We start from the raw sequence: 17,296 nt of genomic DNA, 5'->3' as shown, positions 1-17,296 counted from the left end.
ACCAGCAGCCTTTTGCTGTTATGTTATGTTGTTGTGTTGTGATGAGAGCCTGCACTAAAGTGATGGTGATGTCAGAGAACACAAAGGAGTATATTTGGGAGATGTTGCAAAGTGAAATGTACAAGTCTTGGCAACAAGCTCATGGGCTTCTGTGGCGGTTTCTAGACTTATTAACCCACAAGCAACACTCTCTTGGGAGAGTGGGGGGTGAGACATAGTGAGGAATCCAGCATAACTGGATCAAACATTATAGAAGTCAAAGCTAACTTAAGCAATTGGAAAGACATAGGGCCTGCCACTATAACAATATTAAACTGTTCATAGTCTTTGACTCAGTAATACCATAGTTTGTTATACAACCTGAACTAGGTCCTCGCTGTCACTACACAATTTTTGTACATCTCCCTTATCAGCTCTCTTTCCCACTCTCCACAAGGGTTCTTCCAAACTTTCTCATCCTACCTTAACTCTCCAGTGACTCCCCCTTACCCCACCTCTGTTAAAAACTTTTGTTTCATATTTTACAGAAAAAGTTGAGTTGTTTTACTGTGAGCTCCTCTTACACATCTCCTGTTACTCAAGTGCCTTGTGCCACTGTCTTCTCCTTCACCTCTGTCTCACATGAAGTGGCTTTTCACTTTACTGAAGCTAATCCCTTTACTTGGTAAGACCAAGCAATTCTGTTTCATCCTGTCTCCTTGAACAGATTGCTCCCTCTGTCGTCCCCCCTCTTTTACTTATTTTTAATCTCTTCCTCTCTACTGGCTTATTTCCTATTTCCTATAAACATCCTCATGTCTCCTTCATCCTGAAAAACCCCTCACTTAATCCTTCCATCCTTGATAACTAATATCCTATATCTCTTCTGCTCTTTGTGGCCATACTTCTCGAAAAGGCCATCTACAATAGGTGACTCCACTTTCTGTCCTTTCACTTCTTAACTCCTTACAATCTGGCTTGCAAACTCATCATTCCGTTGATCTCTTAATTACCAAATTCAGTGGCCTTTTCTTAATCCTCATTTTCTTTGACCTTTCTGTACCCATTGATACTGTTGATCACTCCTCCTTGGTACTCTCTTTTCTTTTGGGACTTTCTTTTCGGGACAGCACACCTCTCTTTTTTCCTTATCCTACCTATTGACTGTTCCATCTCAGTCTCCTTTCCTGGATCTTCTTTTAGATCATGCCCTCCAAACTGAAGGTGTCCCCCAGGGCTCTGTCCTGGGTGCTCTTTCTTTTCTCTCTGTATAGGACTTCACTTGGTGATTTCAGCAGCTCCCATAGATTTAATTATCATCTTTGTATTTGATGATCCTCAGATCTACCTGTCATGCCCTAATTTCTCTGCTGATTTCTAATTTTGCATATCCAAGTGACTTTCAGACATTCTGAACTAGTTGTCTCGTTATTGTCTCCCCTAAATCTCTCACCCTTGCATACTGTACTCTTCAGTCCAATAATACTGGCCTCCTTATTGTTCCTTGAACAAGGTTACTCCAACTCTCAGATCTGGGCATTTTTTCTGGCTGCCCCCCCATGCTTGGAATGCTATTTCTTCTGATCTCCCTATCTGCCTACTGGCTTCTATATCTTCCTTCAGATCTCAACTAAAATTACATCTTCTGCAGGAAGCCTTTCCTAACCTCTCTAACTGTAGAACCTTCCCTGTTTCAGTTATTTCCTAATTTTCCTGTATATAGCTTGTTTTTATTTATTTGTTTGCATGTTGTCTTCTCCATCAGATTTTCCTTGAGGACAGGAACTGTCTTTTACCTCTTTTTGTATCCCCAGCATTAGTACACTGCTTGGCACATAGTAAGTACTTAACAAATGTTTATTGATTGATTGACTACTACAATGAGGCTTATACTCCAAAAAGATTAGAAAAAGAAGGAAGGAGATTCTTGTGTAAGAAGTATTTATAGTAGCACTTTTTGTTGTAGCAAAGAAGTGGTAACAGTAAGTACCCATCATTTTGGGAATGAATGAACAAATTATGGCATATGATTGTAATGATATGGGCAATAAGAAATGATACATAGGATAGATTTTGAAAAACCTAGGAGGACAGGTATAAATTAATGTAGAGTAAACTGAACCAACCAGGAGAATAATGTATCTACAACATTGTAAAGTAAAACAACTATGAAAGACTTAGAAACTGTGATCAGTGCAATAACCAGTCACTACTTAAGTAGAGTGATTATGAATCATACTTTTCACCTTTTTGACAGAAAACTAATGGATTAGAATGCCAAATAATACTTCTTTAGAAACAGCCAATGTGGATATGGTATGCATGAGATACATCTTTCAGGGGAGGGCTTTTATTTAGGGAGCATTGTGTCATAATGAGGGGGGATTACTTCTGCTGTGGCTGCCATTGGGCCTACAGTAGCGCTTCAGCCATGGCCATCCGATATCCCATGGCCGTAGGCCTCAACAAGGGCCACAAAGTTACTGAAAACGTTTCCAAGCCGCGATACTGCCGCCACCATGGGCGTTTGATCAAACACACCAAGTTTGTGAAAGATATGATCCGGGAGGTGTGTGGATTTGCCCCTTATGAGAGGTGGGCCATGGAATTGTTAAAGGTCTCTAAGGATAAGCCAGCCCTTAAGTTCATCAAAAAAAGGGTGGGAACTCACATCCAGGCCAAGAGGAAGAGAGAGGAGCTCAGCAATGTCCTAGCTGCCATGAGGAAGGCTGCTGCCAAGAAAAATTAAGCTGGACTCTGCCCAGCTACCCAATAAAGATTTGACAAATAAAAAAAAAAATTTTTTTTTAGGGGGATTATGATAGTGAAGGGGAGATTATGATAGTGAAAAGAAAGAGTCATTGAATCTTTAAAAACATGAACAGACTACAGCAGACACAAGAAGTTCAGAATGAGACAAGAGCAGAAGTATGTTAAAATTTTCACGTTAAATTTGAAATATCCTTTAAAAACATTCAAGGTGTACATAAATTGAGATTCATGTTGTTTATGCTGTCTTCTTTTTCTGTTCTTTGTGTAGGGAAATATTCATGTTTGTTGGTGTTTATCAATTTTTTAATAAAAAAGAAAATTAAAAACTTGAAGAAAGCACAAAGAATGAATGTCAAATAGAGGGCAATTGAATATCCCAGGTCTTTTTCTTTTTTTAGATTATAATGACGTCAAAACTGCACATAAAATTTATTTGCTGGCAGTATCAAGCATATCTTTATCAAGATAGAGAAATAGAACCCACAGGTTTGAGAACCAACTCTTTGGTAATCCCAGGGCATTCTAGGGAGGGTATGGATTAAAATTGTGCTAGTAAAATAATGAGATTAGCAGATCAGTGGCGTATTTTGGGATGATTTGGTGTATGTCCTCTATTTCACTGATGAGAAAATTAGGATTCAGAGAGTTTAAAAATGTGCCCATGTGCACTCAGTGAAAAGGTGGTGGATCCAGGACTAGAACCCAGTTCTCCTGATGCTTATTTTTGTTCACAATATGATGATATTTCTATGCTAAGTAGTATTTTGAAATTTCAAATCTACTGGTATCTATGCTGAACTCTCTCTGAGTTGTTTTATTCCTGACTGAACATCATCTTTCTTGCAATAAGAATCTGAGAATGTGAGCTCCTTTAGAGCAGGTACTGTCTTCTGTTTGTATCTCTAGTGCTTAGCCTTGCACATAGTAAGTTTTTAATGAATGTTTTTCATTTATTTAATACCATTTCATAGAAAAAAATCATTTCAAAGGTTATTTGTATCTTTGGGCACTCTTTTCCTTGTGATAAGAGTTTTAAATCACTTATTCATTTGCCTAGTTTATTCCCTTACTGTCACCATCAGTTTTGAAGAAAGTATATAGAATTTCCCTTTTTCAGCATTCATTCCTCTTTTTCAGCCAGCTGAAGTATGACCTAGTAGATAGAGTATTGGGCTTAGAGTCAGAAATCTGTGGTGTCAAATCCTACCTTTGATAATTTGCCAGCTGAAGTATCCTTTTCACTTAACATTGTTGCTCCAAGCAAATCTATTATTTAACTACTTATTCTTCATTAGGTGACCAGCAGTTAGCCTGTGGAAACTTATATTTGAGTAATGGATGAGATGTGAAAGTTTAGATCTTACTGACTAAACCTTCAGAAGCTCTCTATGTAGAAAATTTCTCTTCCTAGCCTGGTTTATTTTTGAAGTTCTTTATATCTTTTTAGGAGTAAATGTTGAGGCACGGAGTTATACAGCATATGTTTCAGAGCTATAGAGTTATTTAAATGATCTGAGAATATAACAGTTCACTTAATTTTTTTTTTTTAATCATTGTATTAGTACTGGAGGATGATGTGCTGTTGCTATATGCTGCTTTTGTGGCAAAAAATTATTTTAGAGTTGTGGCTTGTGTTGATCATTATGTGCCCTTGAGTTTCAGTGAGGCAAAACATGGATGTTAAATCTTTTGGAAGCAGTGATACTCAAATAGTGAATGAGAAAAACAAACGTTAAATTCTCCTATTTTCAGACAATTAGCATTTCAGACCAAGAATCACCAGATGAATGATTTTATTTGAGCTGTAGGTGGCAGAATTGTAACATGATTTTATTATTCTGGCACTTAAAATAATTTAATAAATTTTGAAATTGTCCAGCAGCTTGAATGGTAAATAATTTTGATACCCATTTTTTTTTGATCCAAAGTTTCACTTCATTCAGCCATTGGTTTTCCTCTATGAATATTAGTATTTGTTAAAAATCATTAATATACATATTTTGAGTGATAATCCATAAGTATAATACTTTAATTTTGTGATATTAAAAATTGGTAGATAAGGCATTATGATTTCAAATGGGCCTGTTTTGTTGGTACTGTAGTCTGCCTTTCAGATTTGTAGGAGCAAAGGATAGAAAATTCATGTCTTATTTCAAGAGATAAGATTAAAGCATCTTGTGCAGTTTTTCGTTTTTTATAAACATCCAAAATAAGTAGTTTAGTTCTTTCATAAGTTTTCAAAGTATTACTTGAAATAGTCTTTTAATGTAGACATACTCATAAATTAAAACTCAGTTCATGTGTATTTATTAATGCCTGCTGTGTTCCAGGAACTATGTTAATTAAGTGCTAGGGAATCAAAGAAAAGTAGAAGACAGTCCCTGCTCTCAAGGACCTTACAAATTAATCTGTTTAACATAATTCATGTGAAATGATGTCAAATCTCTAAAAAAAAATTAAATTCTTGCATCTCTAATGGTAATATTTAGATTATTTCTGCATTCTTGACCTCCAGCCTGGATTATTGTCCAGATTAGTACCTTTTTGTATGCTAGTCTGCCATTTCCCAAAAAAGATGGGAGTACCAAAATTTGGAGTAAAGAAAATCCTGTAGATGGGGGGTGGGGGAGGAGTGGAACCAAGATGGTGGAGTAAAAGCAGTGACTTGCTTGAGCTCTCCCCCAAACCCCTCCAAATACCTGTAAAAAATGACCCTAAACAAATTCTAGAGCAGCAGAACCCAGAAAAAGACAGAGTGAAACAGATTTCCAGCCCAAGACAACCTGGATGGTTGATTGGAAAGGACTATTGTCCCTGACTGGTAGAGGAGTGCAGTTTAGTGTGGGTGCATAAGCAAAGACCAGGCCTCAGCGAACTTGGAGCAGGCCTCAGGGGACTGAATCATGGGCATCTGTGGCGTTTCTAGACTTCTTAACTCACAAATGCCAAAGACAGCTTAGAAGGTCAGTAGGAAAAATCTTTGACCTTGGTGAGAGAGAAGCTCAGTCCCAGCCCCAGTCCCGGTGCAGCCCTGGGGCAGTGACTGCTTCCAGAGTTCTTGGCCCACAGACAGTGGGGAGATCAAGCAGCTGATCACAGGGGAATTGCAGGGATCTCTTTGCTGGTGCTGAGGCAGTAATCTCTTGCTTTGCCTGTGCTTGGATCTGGGTTACAGTTCTGGGTGGTGGTCCTAGGGCAAGGAGGAGCACTGGCGTGGTGGAGCTTGGAGTGGTAGTGGAGAGAGAATCCTCCTCACAGTTCTAAGACAGAAAAGAATGCTTGTGGTCACTCGTAGACCAAAGCACAGGCTAGGAAAGGAGTAAACACCTTGCTCTTGATCGTACTACCTTGGAAGAATTGAAAATTTACAGGTCCCTAGAAGTATCTCTGAAAACAGCTGCACAAAACCCCCACAACTTGGGACACTACATTCTCCACACTGGAAACAGACTCCTACTGTAACAAAGAGTTAAAAGTTAAGTAATTGGCTGGGAACATGAGCAAACTGCAAAAAAAAAAAAAAAGTCAGACCATAGAATCTTTTTTTGGTGACAAAGAAGATCAAAACATGCAATCAGAAGAAGACTACAAAGTCAAAGCTCCTACATCCAAAGCCTCCAAGAAAAATATGAATCAGTCCCAGGCCTTGGAAGAGCTCAAAAAGGATTTTGAAAAGCAAGTAAGAGAAGTAGAGGAAAAACTGGAAAGAGAAATGAGAGTGATGCAAGAATATCATGAAAAAAAGTGAACAGCTTGCTAAAGGAGACTAAAAAAATACTGAAGAAAAGACACCTTAAAAAATAGCCTAACCCAAATGGTAAAAGAGGTCCAAAAAGCCAATGAGAAGAATGCTTCAAAAACAGAATTGGCCAGATGGAAAAGGAAATCCACAAACTCACTGAAGAAAATACTTCCTTAAAAATTAGAATGGAGCAAATGGAAGCTAGTGAGTTTATGAGAAATCAAGACATTGTAAAACGAAACAAAAAGAATGAAAAAATAGAAGACAGTGTGAAATATCTCATTGGACAAACAACTGATCTGGAAAATAGATACAGGAGAGATAATTTAAAAATTATTGGACTGTCTGAAAGCCTTGACCAAAAAAAGAGCCTAGACATCATCTTTCAAGAAATTATCAAGGAAAACTGCCCTGATATTTTAGAACCAGAGGGTAAAATAGAAATGGAAAGAATCCACTGATCACCTTCTGAAAGAGATCCCCAAAGGAAAATTCCTAGGAATATTATAGCCAAATTCCAGAGTTCCCAGGTCAAGGAGAAAATATTGCAAACTACCAGGAAGAAACAATTCAAGTATTGTGGAAACACAATCAGGTTAACAACAAGATTTAGCAGCTTCTACATTAAGGGACTGGAGGGCTTGGAAATGATATTCTGGAGGTCAAAGGAGATAGGATTACAGCCAAGAATCACCTAGCAAAACTCAGTATTATCCTTCAGGTGAAAAAAATGGATATTCTGTGAAATAGAGGACTTTCAATCATTCTTGATGAAAAGACCAGAGCTGAATAGAAAATTTGACTTTCAAATACAGGACTCAAGAGAAGCATAAAGAGGTAAACAGGAAAGAGAAATGATAAGGGACTTATTAAGGTTGAACTGTTTACATTCCTACATGGAAAGATGATAGTTGTAACTCATGAGACCTTTTTCAGTATTAGGGTAGTTGGAGGGGGAAAAAAATTATATGTATAGAGAGAGAGATAGATGGCACAGGGTGAGTTGAAGATGAAGGTGTGATATCTGGAGAATAAAATTAAGTGGTGAGAGAGAATTATACTGGGAGAAGGAGAAAGGGAGAGGTAGAAATGGGGTAAATTGTCTCACATAAAACAGACAAGAAAAGGCTTTTACAGTGGAGGGGAAGTGGGGGAAGGTGAGAGGGAATGAGTGAATCTTATTCTCATTAGATTTGGCTTAAGGAGGGAATAACATACACACACAATTGGGTATGGAAATCTATCTTACCCCACCGGAAAATCGGGGGGAAGGGGATAAGAGAGCAGGCGGATGATAAAGGGTAGGGCAACATTGGGGGAGGGGGTAATCAGAAGCAAATTCTTTTGAGGAGGGACAGGGTCAAAAGAGAGAATAAAATAAACAGGGTGGGATAGGATGAAGGGAAATATAGTTAGTTTTTCACAGCATAACTATTACGGAAGTGTTTTGCATGACTACACATGTATAACCTGTATTGAGTTGCTTGCCTTCTCAATGAGGGTGGGTAGGGAGGGAGGAAGAGAGAAAATTTGGAACCCAAAGTTATAAAAACAAATGTTAAAAATTGTTTTCACATGCCACTGGGAAATAAGATATACAGGCAATGGAATATAGAAATCTATCCTGCCCTACAGGAAAATTGAAGGGGAAGGGGATAAGAGAAAGGGGAGGCGTGATAGAAGGGAGGGCAGGTTAAGGGAAGGGGTATTCAGAATTCACACCATCTTGGGGTAGGGGGAGGACAAGATGGGGAGAAAATTTGGAACTCAAAATCTTGTGGAAGTAAATATTGAAAGCTAAAAATAAATTAACAAAATAAAAAAAAGAAAGGAGATAAAAAACAGTAAATAGAAAAAAAAATGAAAAAAAAAATAAAGAAAATCCTGTAAAGACTGACCACTGTTCTTTTATTGCATCTTTGTTGAGAGGTGGACCTGGGGTCCGACAATTTATGTTATTGTTTCCAAGATAATTCTGGTTTTGTCCTTTTCCATATTTTTAGTTTACTCAGAGCAAAACTCACAGACCCCTTCACGATTGTTTAATCATTGTTCAAATTGAAGGAAAAGCTGCTTCTATTCAACTCTTTTCATACTTAGGAGTCCTTTAGGTTTGGATCATTGTATTGCTAAGAACAGCTAAGTCTTTCACAGTTAATCATCATACAATTTTGCTGTTACTGTGTATAATGCTTCTCATTTGTTATAGCACACTAGTATTCTATCACAATTGTATACCAAAACTTGTTCAGCTATTCCCCAATTGATGAGCATCTCCTTAATTTCTAATTGTTTGCTGCCACAAAAAGAACTGTTGTTGATATTTTTGTACATAGAGGTCCTTTTCTTCTTCTTCTTCTTCTTCTTCTTCTTCTTCTTCTTCTTCTTCTTCTTCTTCTTCTTCTTCTTCTTCTTCTTCTTCTTCTTCTTTTTTTAATCTTTTTGGGATATAGACCTAGTAGTGGTATTGCTGGGTCAGAGGTTATGCATTCAGAGTTTTATATGGAGTGTTCTATACCCATTGCTTCCCCCACTTCTAAGAATCCAGGGAGGTGCCTTATTATACTTCTTTGTAGCTGCCAAGCTTGGTCATTATAATTTTGCAACATTCAGTTTTTGTTTTTTGTTGCTTTTATTGTTCTTTCCATTTATGTTCTAATAGTCATTGTATATGTTGTTTTTCTGGTTTTGCTTTCTTCACTTCGCATCAGTTTATATGTCTTCCTGTGCTCTTTATTCATCATATTCATCAATTCTTGTGTATTATGATGTTTTATTATATTCATGGACCACAACTTATTTAGCCTCTCCCCAGTCAAACAGTATGTACTTGTTTTCAATTCTTTGCTGTTACAAAAGTGCGGCTATAAGTATTTTGTTATGTATGTAGCTTTAAAAATTTTTGTTGTTGACTTTCTTGAGTCATATGCTTGGTTATAGAATCTTTTGGACAAAGGTTATAGATATTTTAGTTATATTATTCTCATGATGTATAACTTCTGCATGTAATCTTTTTAATATTCAGTACTCTCAATCAGTAAACATTTTATTAATAAGCTTCTGCAATACTCCAGGCACTATATTGAATGCTGGAGGGTGTAAATAAAAAGAATAATACAATCACTATTCTTAAGGAGGTGAGAGAGAAACAATAAAGTGATGAGTACTTGTGTCTGTAGATATACAGTGGATAGAGAGGGCAGTTGAGAGGATTAGGAAGGGCTTCACAAAGGAGTTGATGATGTATCCTGAAGGAAGAAAGGAAGTCTGTGAGGCAGAAATATAGAGAGATATTATTCCAGTCATGAGGGATGACCAATGCAAAAGTGTTAGGAACCAGCTTGCAGGGCAGTTTGAATATACCATAGCATGTGGGAATGGAGGAGATATATCGACATTTATCTCTCTGTCACAGGGCTGTAAAGATAGATTGTGGTCAAGGTTGTAAAGGGCTTTAAAAGTCAAAGAGAAGAATCTTTTGTCCTAGAAGCAATAGGGAGCAACTGGAGTTTTTTGAGTAAGAGAGTGACATTGTCAGATCTGCACTTGGGGATAACTGTGTAGAGGATGAATTAGCATAGTGCCCGGCACATAGTAAGCATCTAATAAATGTTTATTGATTGACTGGTTTATTGACAGAATTGGAGTGGTGAGAGATTTGAGGCAGAAAGATCAATTAAAAGGCCATCTCAATAACCTACGTGAAAGGTGTTGCAATGTTGAAGGACAATATTGGTTATATGAGTAGAAAGATATGCAAGATACTGTAGAGGTAGAAACTGTAAGTTTGTCAACTGAATGAAGAATGAGGATTTATGGAATTCAGAGTTTTGAACCTAGGATATTTCAATGAACATTTATTAAATAACCCTTGTTAATAAGGCACTATGGTAGCTGTTACTGGGTCTTTAGAGTGAGAAGTATAATATTCTTGGTCTCTCCTCTCAAAAAATTTATAGGTTACTTACTTTTTAATTCCATCCTTTGTATACAAAGTACTTGCTAGGAGTTTGTAGGCAAGTCTCTGGGTCACAGTTTCTTGTTCTTCATTGCCTTATGCTTAAAAATACTTCCAAACCTAATTTGTTATTTCAGAAATTTTTTTTTTAAGGATAATTGACTTCCATTTCAACAGTTGCTTTTAGGGGCTGAGGGTGCTAGCCTCTTTGTGATGGGGAGAAGAATTATATAGCTACAACTGCAGATGATTTAAACAAATACTGTCTCACTAAAGTTTTTGCACTGAAATTACTCTTCTGCTTCAAGGAGAAGAGAATTCATACAGGTAAGGGATTTGAGTTAAGGTTTTAACAGATCAGAATGCTTAGCTTTTTGGGATACTGTTTAGCTCTTGAGGTTGGCATCAAGAATAATTTCACTTCCAAGTGGACACAGCAATTGAGTTGGAAGAATCCTATTCTAATCATAGCAGAATCCTTGTTAATTTTATGTATGCTTCAATAGTTTCCAATAATGAACAACTTGGTAGGGTAAACATGACACATGCCCACAAGCCAAAACAAAACTAGAGTTATTTTATGCCTCTGATCCTATATTCTTGTGGGTTTCCATAGCATTCAGTGATTTATATTTTTTAAGTGCTCTGCAGTGTCAGCATTAAAGCAAGTAAATCTATTTACTAAAATAACTGAAGGAATATTTTTGAGAATCAAAGATACTTAATTTGTATCCAGAATATGTTCAATAAGAGAAGTAAAGACAGGGAAAGCTACTGCCACTTCCCCCTCCTTATCTTTCAAGTTGGTAAAGCAATTTACTTATGATCTCATTTGAACTTCATAGCATTTCTGTGAGGTAACTGAGTTTCACTGAGGGTAAGTGACTTGCCCAGAGTTATTTTGCTAGTGATTACCAGGTGGAGATTTGGGGTTTTGGTCTTCTTGGGGCCTAGGGAAGGAGAGGGGATTGGAGTGGGAAGTTGGGTATTATGCTAGATGAACTCTGAAGCTCTCTACTAACCCGTAAGCTTTTATGCGTGATTATTGTCACTACCAAACTTTGGAGATACTTAAACACTGACAAGCTTTTCTACTTTTTTTACTTCTGCCGTTGCTAGACAGTCTGCTTCCCTATTATCACATGTCATTCCAGAGCAGGGTTTCTCTAGTCTTTTGTAGATAAAATACAGTCATATAAATCTTTTCTGTATCTTTGATGTTAATCCATATCTCTGGAATTCTCTTAAGAATTGTATTGCTGATAATGCTGGGGATAAACAAACAAACCTGGATGTCAGGAAGTGCCTTCTAGGATGAGATCTGGAAGCAAAGGATGCTTTGGAATACCTTAACACCTACTGGTTCTTCATAACCACCTCCCACTTCCATTCCCTTGACTAGGTGGTGGAAATGTAGAAGGAGGAGGAGAGATAATTCAAAGTAGTAGCTTGTGAAGTTGTCAGTACCTCCTCCCTGGAAATCTTCCAATTGGATTAGATTCCAAATGGTTCGATAACCATTTTTCAAATTGATGGTAGTAGGAATGACTGTTGGAATATATATTGGTCTAGAAGATAGTTGATCAGTTAACATCCGTTTATTAAGCACTTATTATGTGCCAGGCACTGTGCTAAGTGCTGGTGATACAAATAAAGGTAAAACCAGTCTTAGCCCTCAGGGAACTTACATGAAATAGGTACATGTAACATATGTAGAATATAGAATAAAGTCTCTGACATCTGGGAAGACAAGTGAAGGCCTTCAGAATTGGTATTTGAGCTGTCTCAAAGATAACTAGGCATTCTAAGAGGCTGAAGTGAAGAGGGAGAGCATTTCCATGCTTAGGCTATAATGTGATGGTAGAAGTGGTAGAAAACACTCTTGTGGGGAGGAGGGGCAGCCAGAGGAAGGGAGCAGGGAAAGTTATCCAGAAATGACACCTCAGTTGAACCTTGAAAAAGATAAGTTATATGCTTCATGACTCTATTAACTTTAGAATAAAATATAAAATCTATTTGTCATGTAAAGCATTTCACAACCTGGTCCCATTCTGCTTTTCCAACCTTATGCATTCTTACATTTCATCCATACTACATTCTAACCAATCTGACCCTTTTGCTGTTTCAGACAAAATGCTAGTAATTCAGTTTTGCTGTGATGTACAGTGAGTAAAGGGAAACAATGAAAGATAAAAATGGAAAGTTGATTGAAACCAGATTGTGAAAGTTCTTAAATGCCAGGATAAATCAGCCTGGACCTTCAAAAGTGGCATAAGAGGAGGCCATCCATCTCTTACTGTATAATAAATCAATCAAGAAGCATTTATTAAACACATACTGTGTACAAGCCCCTGTGCTAATCACTGGTGATAGAAAGACAAAAGTGAAACAGCCCCTACCCATTAGCTCCTTACATTTTAACTGAGTGACAATCTGGTTTGGGACTGGAACCTGTGATTTCATTGATATGGAGAACTCCCAGGTAAGGAAACTCCTACTCTACAAATCAGAACCTTTTTTGCGACTTATATAGTCTTAGCCTAAAGCAGTTAGAGATTAAGTGGCTTTTATACATATCTGTATGTCAGAGGCAGGAATTGAAACCTTTCTTGACTTTAAAGTCAGCTCTCTATCCATTTTATCATGCTGCCTCTATATTACATACACACATATGTATATGCATGCTTATATAGGTTAGATATATTCTATAGAATGTTTACTCTATAGAATGTGTTTATATATGCACACATGTATACACATGCATATATACATATATAGATTAAATATTTTCTATGGAATGTCTATTCTGTAGAATGTGTTTGTGTATATATACACACATGTGTACACATGTATATGACATACATAGAGTAGATATTCTAGAGTGTCTGCTCTATAGAATATGTGTATGTATATGCACACTTACGCATGTATATGTACACACATGCATGTATATGTATATGTACACACATGCATATATAAGATATATAGTTTATAGAGTATCTACACTGTAGAATGTATGTATATATGTACACACATTCTATACATATGTATATACATAGATTATATATTCTAGAGTGTCTACTCTATAGAATGTCTAGAGTATAAAATATGTCTAATAGACATCATGTAGAATATATATCTACTCTATATGTATGTGTATACCTATATGTATGTGTGTCTGTATATACACACATACATATACACACATATAAATATAAAAAGAAAGAGAGAGACAGTAGTTTTGAAAGGGAGTGTACTAGCAGCTGAGGGAATCAAAAAAGACTTCAAGTAAAAGGTGGTACTTGAGCTGAGTCTTTCATGAAACCTAGAATTCTGAGAGGTAGAGGTTAGGTAGAAGTATGTTCTTCAGGCATGAGTGATGTGCAATTCAGAAACAGCAATGATGGGAGTATTGTCTGTGAAACAGTGAGAAGGTAAGAGGTAAGTATAGCTAAATTGTACTGGTAGAGAGCAGTGACATGTAAGAAAACTGGAAAGATAGAAAAAAGTCAGGTTTTGAATAGATTTAAATGCCAAATATAGGAGTTGGTATATGATCCTAGAGGAAATAAGAAACCACCTAAATTTAATGAGGAGATGACACGGTCACATTTTGGCAACCTTGGTAGTGTGGGTTGAATTTGGAGTAGACTTGAGGCAGAGAGACCCAAATCAAGGCTATTTTGAGACAAGAAGTAATGAAGACCTGAACTAGTGTGGTGGCAATGTTAGTGGAGAAAAGGAAGTGTCTGTGAGATGTCAAAGAGAAAGATATCAGTGACAAGATTGGTAACTGATAGCTTACATAGGGTGAGAAAGAATATGAAGTTAAGGATTATAATAAGGTTTCAGTCCTGTGTAACTGGAAAGATTGTAGTGTTCTAGTCATTAGTAGGGAAGTTTGGGAATAGGGCTAGATTTGGTAGAAAAAGACAACTCAGAGTGCATTTTAGCATGTGACAACCAACTTGAGGTTGTGCCAATCATTAATGCAGTTGCTACCAATACCTGAACTCTTACTTGTTACAGTGGATAGAACACTAGACCTGAAGTCAGGAAAACCTGAGTTCAATTATGATCTAAGATACTATCTAGTTGTGTGACCCTGGACACATCTTTTAGATTCTGTTCTGCCTCAGTTTCCTCATCTATAATATGGGGATGACATCACCTACCTTTCAAGGTTGTTGTGAGGATAAAAGAAGGTAATTTTTGGAAGGCTTTATGTATTTATGTTTGTGTGTATACACACACATATGTAGAAATAGATATGCATGTATGTATGTAAATACTAGTTATTATTATTAGTACCATAATAACCAAACTTCTATACTCTCTTATACTCCTAGTCCCAGTAATACTCGATCTTCAACTGCCTGAGATTAAAATACCTCCATTCCTCAACCCCTGCTGCCTAGTCTCATTTCTGCCCACCTCAGTTGCACTTTTTCAGTGTCTCACTCTGGCTTTACCTGCCCCTTCCACTATGCCCTATAGCACATTCTCTTTATTTTATACTTATTTCTCTCATGTTTCTTCCATTTTCCTGTAGTGAGACCTGTCTGTCCCTTCTTAAACCCCTACAATGATACTAATAGGTTCCTGGCCATGTTTTCAGCAGAAGTTGTTAACCTTTCTTGTATTATGGGCCCCTTTGGCAGTCTTGTGAAGCCTATGAACTCTCTTCTTAGAAAATTTTTTAAAAATACATAAAATAGATGAGTTTGCCATGGGAAACAATTATATTGAAATAGAGATCTAATTTTTCCAATTGAAGTTGAAGACTCCCCCAAAATCTAGCCTATTCATTCATCCCTTTCTCTTTTTGACGTAGTTGTTTAGAATTGGTGTCTCTGTTTCCTTTTTCTCAGTTTATCCTTTTGTACAGGCTTCCACTCTTACCACTGTTCCCAGAAATCTGCAGAAATCTCCAAATCAACAAGTCTAGAGACCTTTTTAAAAAAAAACCTAATGCTTAGTAACATGTTTTACTTTTGGCACAACAGCTACTTTTTTCCCACTGGAAACTCTCCTGACTGTGCTTTAGACATAATACGCTCCCTTGGTTCTGTTCCTACTTCTCTAACAACTCTGTGTTTACTCATTCCATGTCTTCTTTTTGACTTACTAATGTGGATTTTTTTTTCACTACTCTGTTTTTATGTCTCTTCTCTTTACTCTGTTTTATTTATCTCATTTATTAATCTCATTTAAGCTCCCAGGGCTTCAATTTCCAAGCATATACAGAATTATATTTCTAGTCCTGACCTTTTTTTCTGAGCTCCAGACCTACATCTCTTTTTGCCTATAAAATGTCTCCACATTCATGTTCACTGACTACATTCCTGAATCTGAACTCTTTTTCTTTTTATCTGAACTTGTTCCTCCTTCTCTCTTCCTCTGAAATCACTATTCATCTAATCTCTCATGTTTGAAATCTTGGGATTTTTTCAAACAAATTTAGAGCTGGAAGGGATCTTAGAGATTATCTAGTCCAACCCTCTCGTTTACAGATGAGTAAACCAAAGACCCAGAGAGGTTCAGTAACAAACCCAAGGTTGCACATGTAAGAAGTAGAGTCAGGATTTGCACTCAGGTCCTGTGACTCCAGATCTAGTGTTCTTCCTACTATACCAACTTTGACTCTAATCTCTCCCTCTACTTTCCTAATCAGTCTGTCAGTAATTTCTGCTAATTTCATCTACACAGTTTCTTTTGCATGACTCCTTCTTACTTTCCAATACCGTCATCCTAATACAGGTCCTCAGTACCCTCCATGTGGACTGTTATGATAGGTTCCTAATAAACCCTCTTTTCTCTACTCTCACTGTATACTCAGTCTGTCCTTAGGACAGCATAATCTTTCTAATGTTTAACATGCCCCCAGTTTACAGATAAGGAATAATTGCCAGTGGTGATACAGGCAGCAAGTGTCAGAAAAAGGCTTGAAACAAGTCCTTGGCCTCCAGAGCAAATGCTTTATAGCATATGGAATTCACAAAACATAAGGAGAAGGGGTAGCTGGGAAGACTAAGCTGTCTATCCTCAGTAAGAAAGGAGAGAAAATGATCAGGAAGTTGGTGGACAATAGTTGACAAACTCTGGGTAGCGTGGTTTTCCTTCTCTACTACTGGATAGATAGATAAATGGATAGAGTATTTATTAAGAATTTTGTGCCATTTATGCCAGACACTATGCTAGTCACTGGGGATACAGATAAAAGCAAACTAGATAGTCCCTTACGCAAGAGAGCTTACCTCCTTGTGGTGTGTGAGGAAGATAACTTGACATGGAAGCTTAATTCCAAGCATAAGGCAAAGGCTTACCTTTCAGAGCCCCTGGCTCCCCCATACTTTCTGGTGATTTGGAGATGGTCAGAGAGGGGATATAGCAGGCAGTGACAGTACTACTCCAGTGTTTTTCCAGATATAAGATGAAAGAAATAGTTGTATATTTAAAAAGTCTCCATTTGCAAAGAGTTCCTAGGCTAGTCATCCCTTCATTTCCCACCTGCCACACTCCTTTGGATTGGACTATCATGATCATGTACCCAGGAACCTCATCACCAAAAAACTTATACTGTACACCTCAGTTAGTACTCTTAGTACCCTCTACCCCTTAGGGCAGAACAAAGAACTTCTCCCAAAGCCTCCATTTAATTAGTGCTTCCATGTCAATTATTTATTTCCCACTGGCTACACTGTTTTAGACTGGATTCCATCATGATCATGCTGTGACTCCTTTCAGCTTCTTTTCATGTGATTTCTTCTCCTGTTAGATATTGAGTTCTGTGAGGTTAGAGATTTTCTTTTTTATATTTGTACTCCCAGTGCTTAACACATTGC

General features: G+C 37.3%; 2 protein-coding genes across 2 annotated transcripts in view; both read left to right on the top strand.

Annotated features, from left to right (window-relative positions):
- The window catches only part of CDC73 (cell division cycle 73), a 137,720-nt gene that overhangs the window by 37,633 nt on the left and 82,791 nt on the right, over positions 1-17,296 (top strand). The window lies entirely within an intron of this gene.
- Positions 2,401-2,729, top strand: LOC114029092 (60S ribosomal protein L36-like). The gene has a single exon (XM_027843432.1). The coding sequence runs from the start codon at positions 2,411-2,413 to the stop codon at positions 2,726-2,728; it is 318 nt and encodes a 105-aa protein (XP_027699233.1). The 5' UTR covers positions 2,401-2,410; the 3' UTR covers position 2,729.

Source organism: Vombatus ursinus, unplaced genomic scaffold (assembly GCF_900497805.2).
Source record: "Vombatus ursinus unplaced genomic scaffold, bare-nosed wombat genome assembly UNPS02014909.1, whole genome shotgun sequence".
Classification (NCBI taxonomy): domain Eukaryota; kingdom Metazoa; phylum Chordata; class Mammalia; order Diprotodontia; family Vombatidae; genus Vombatus; species Vombatus ursinus.
This window is presented reverse-complemented; position numbering and strand designations above follow the sequence as displayed.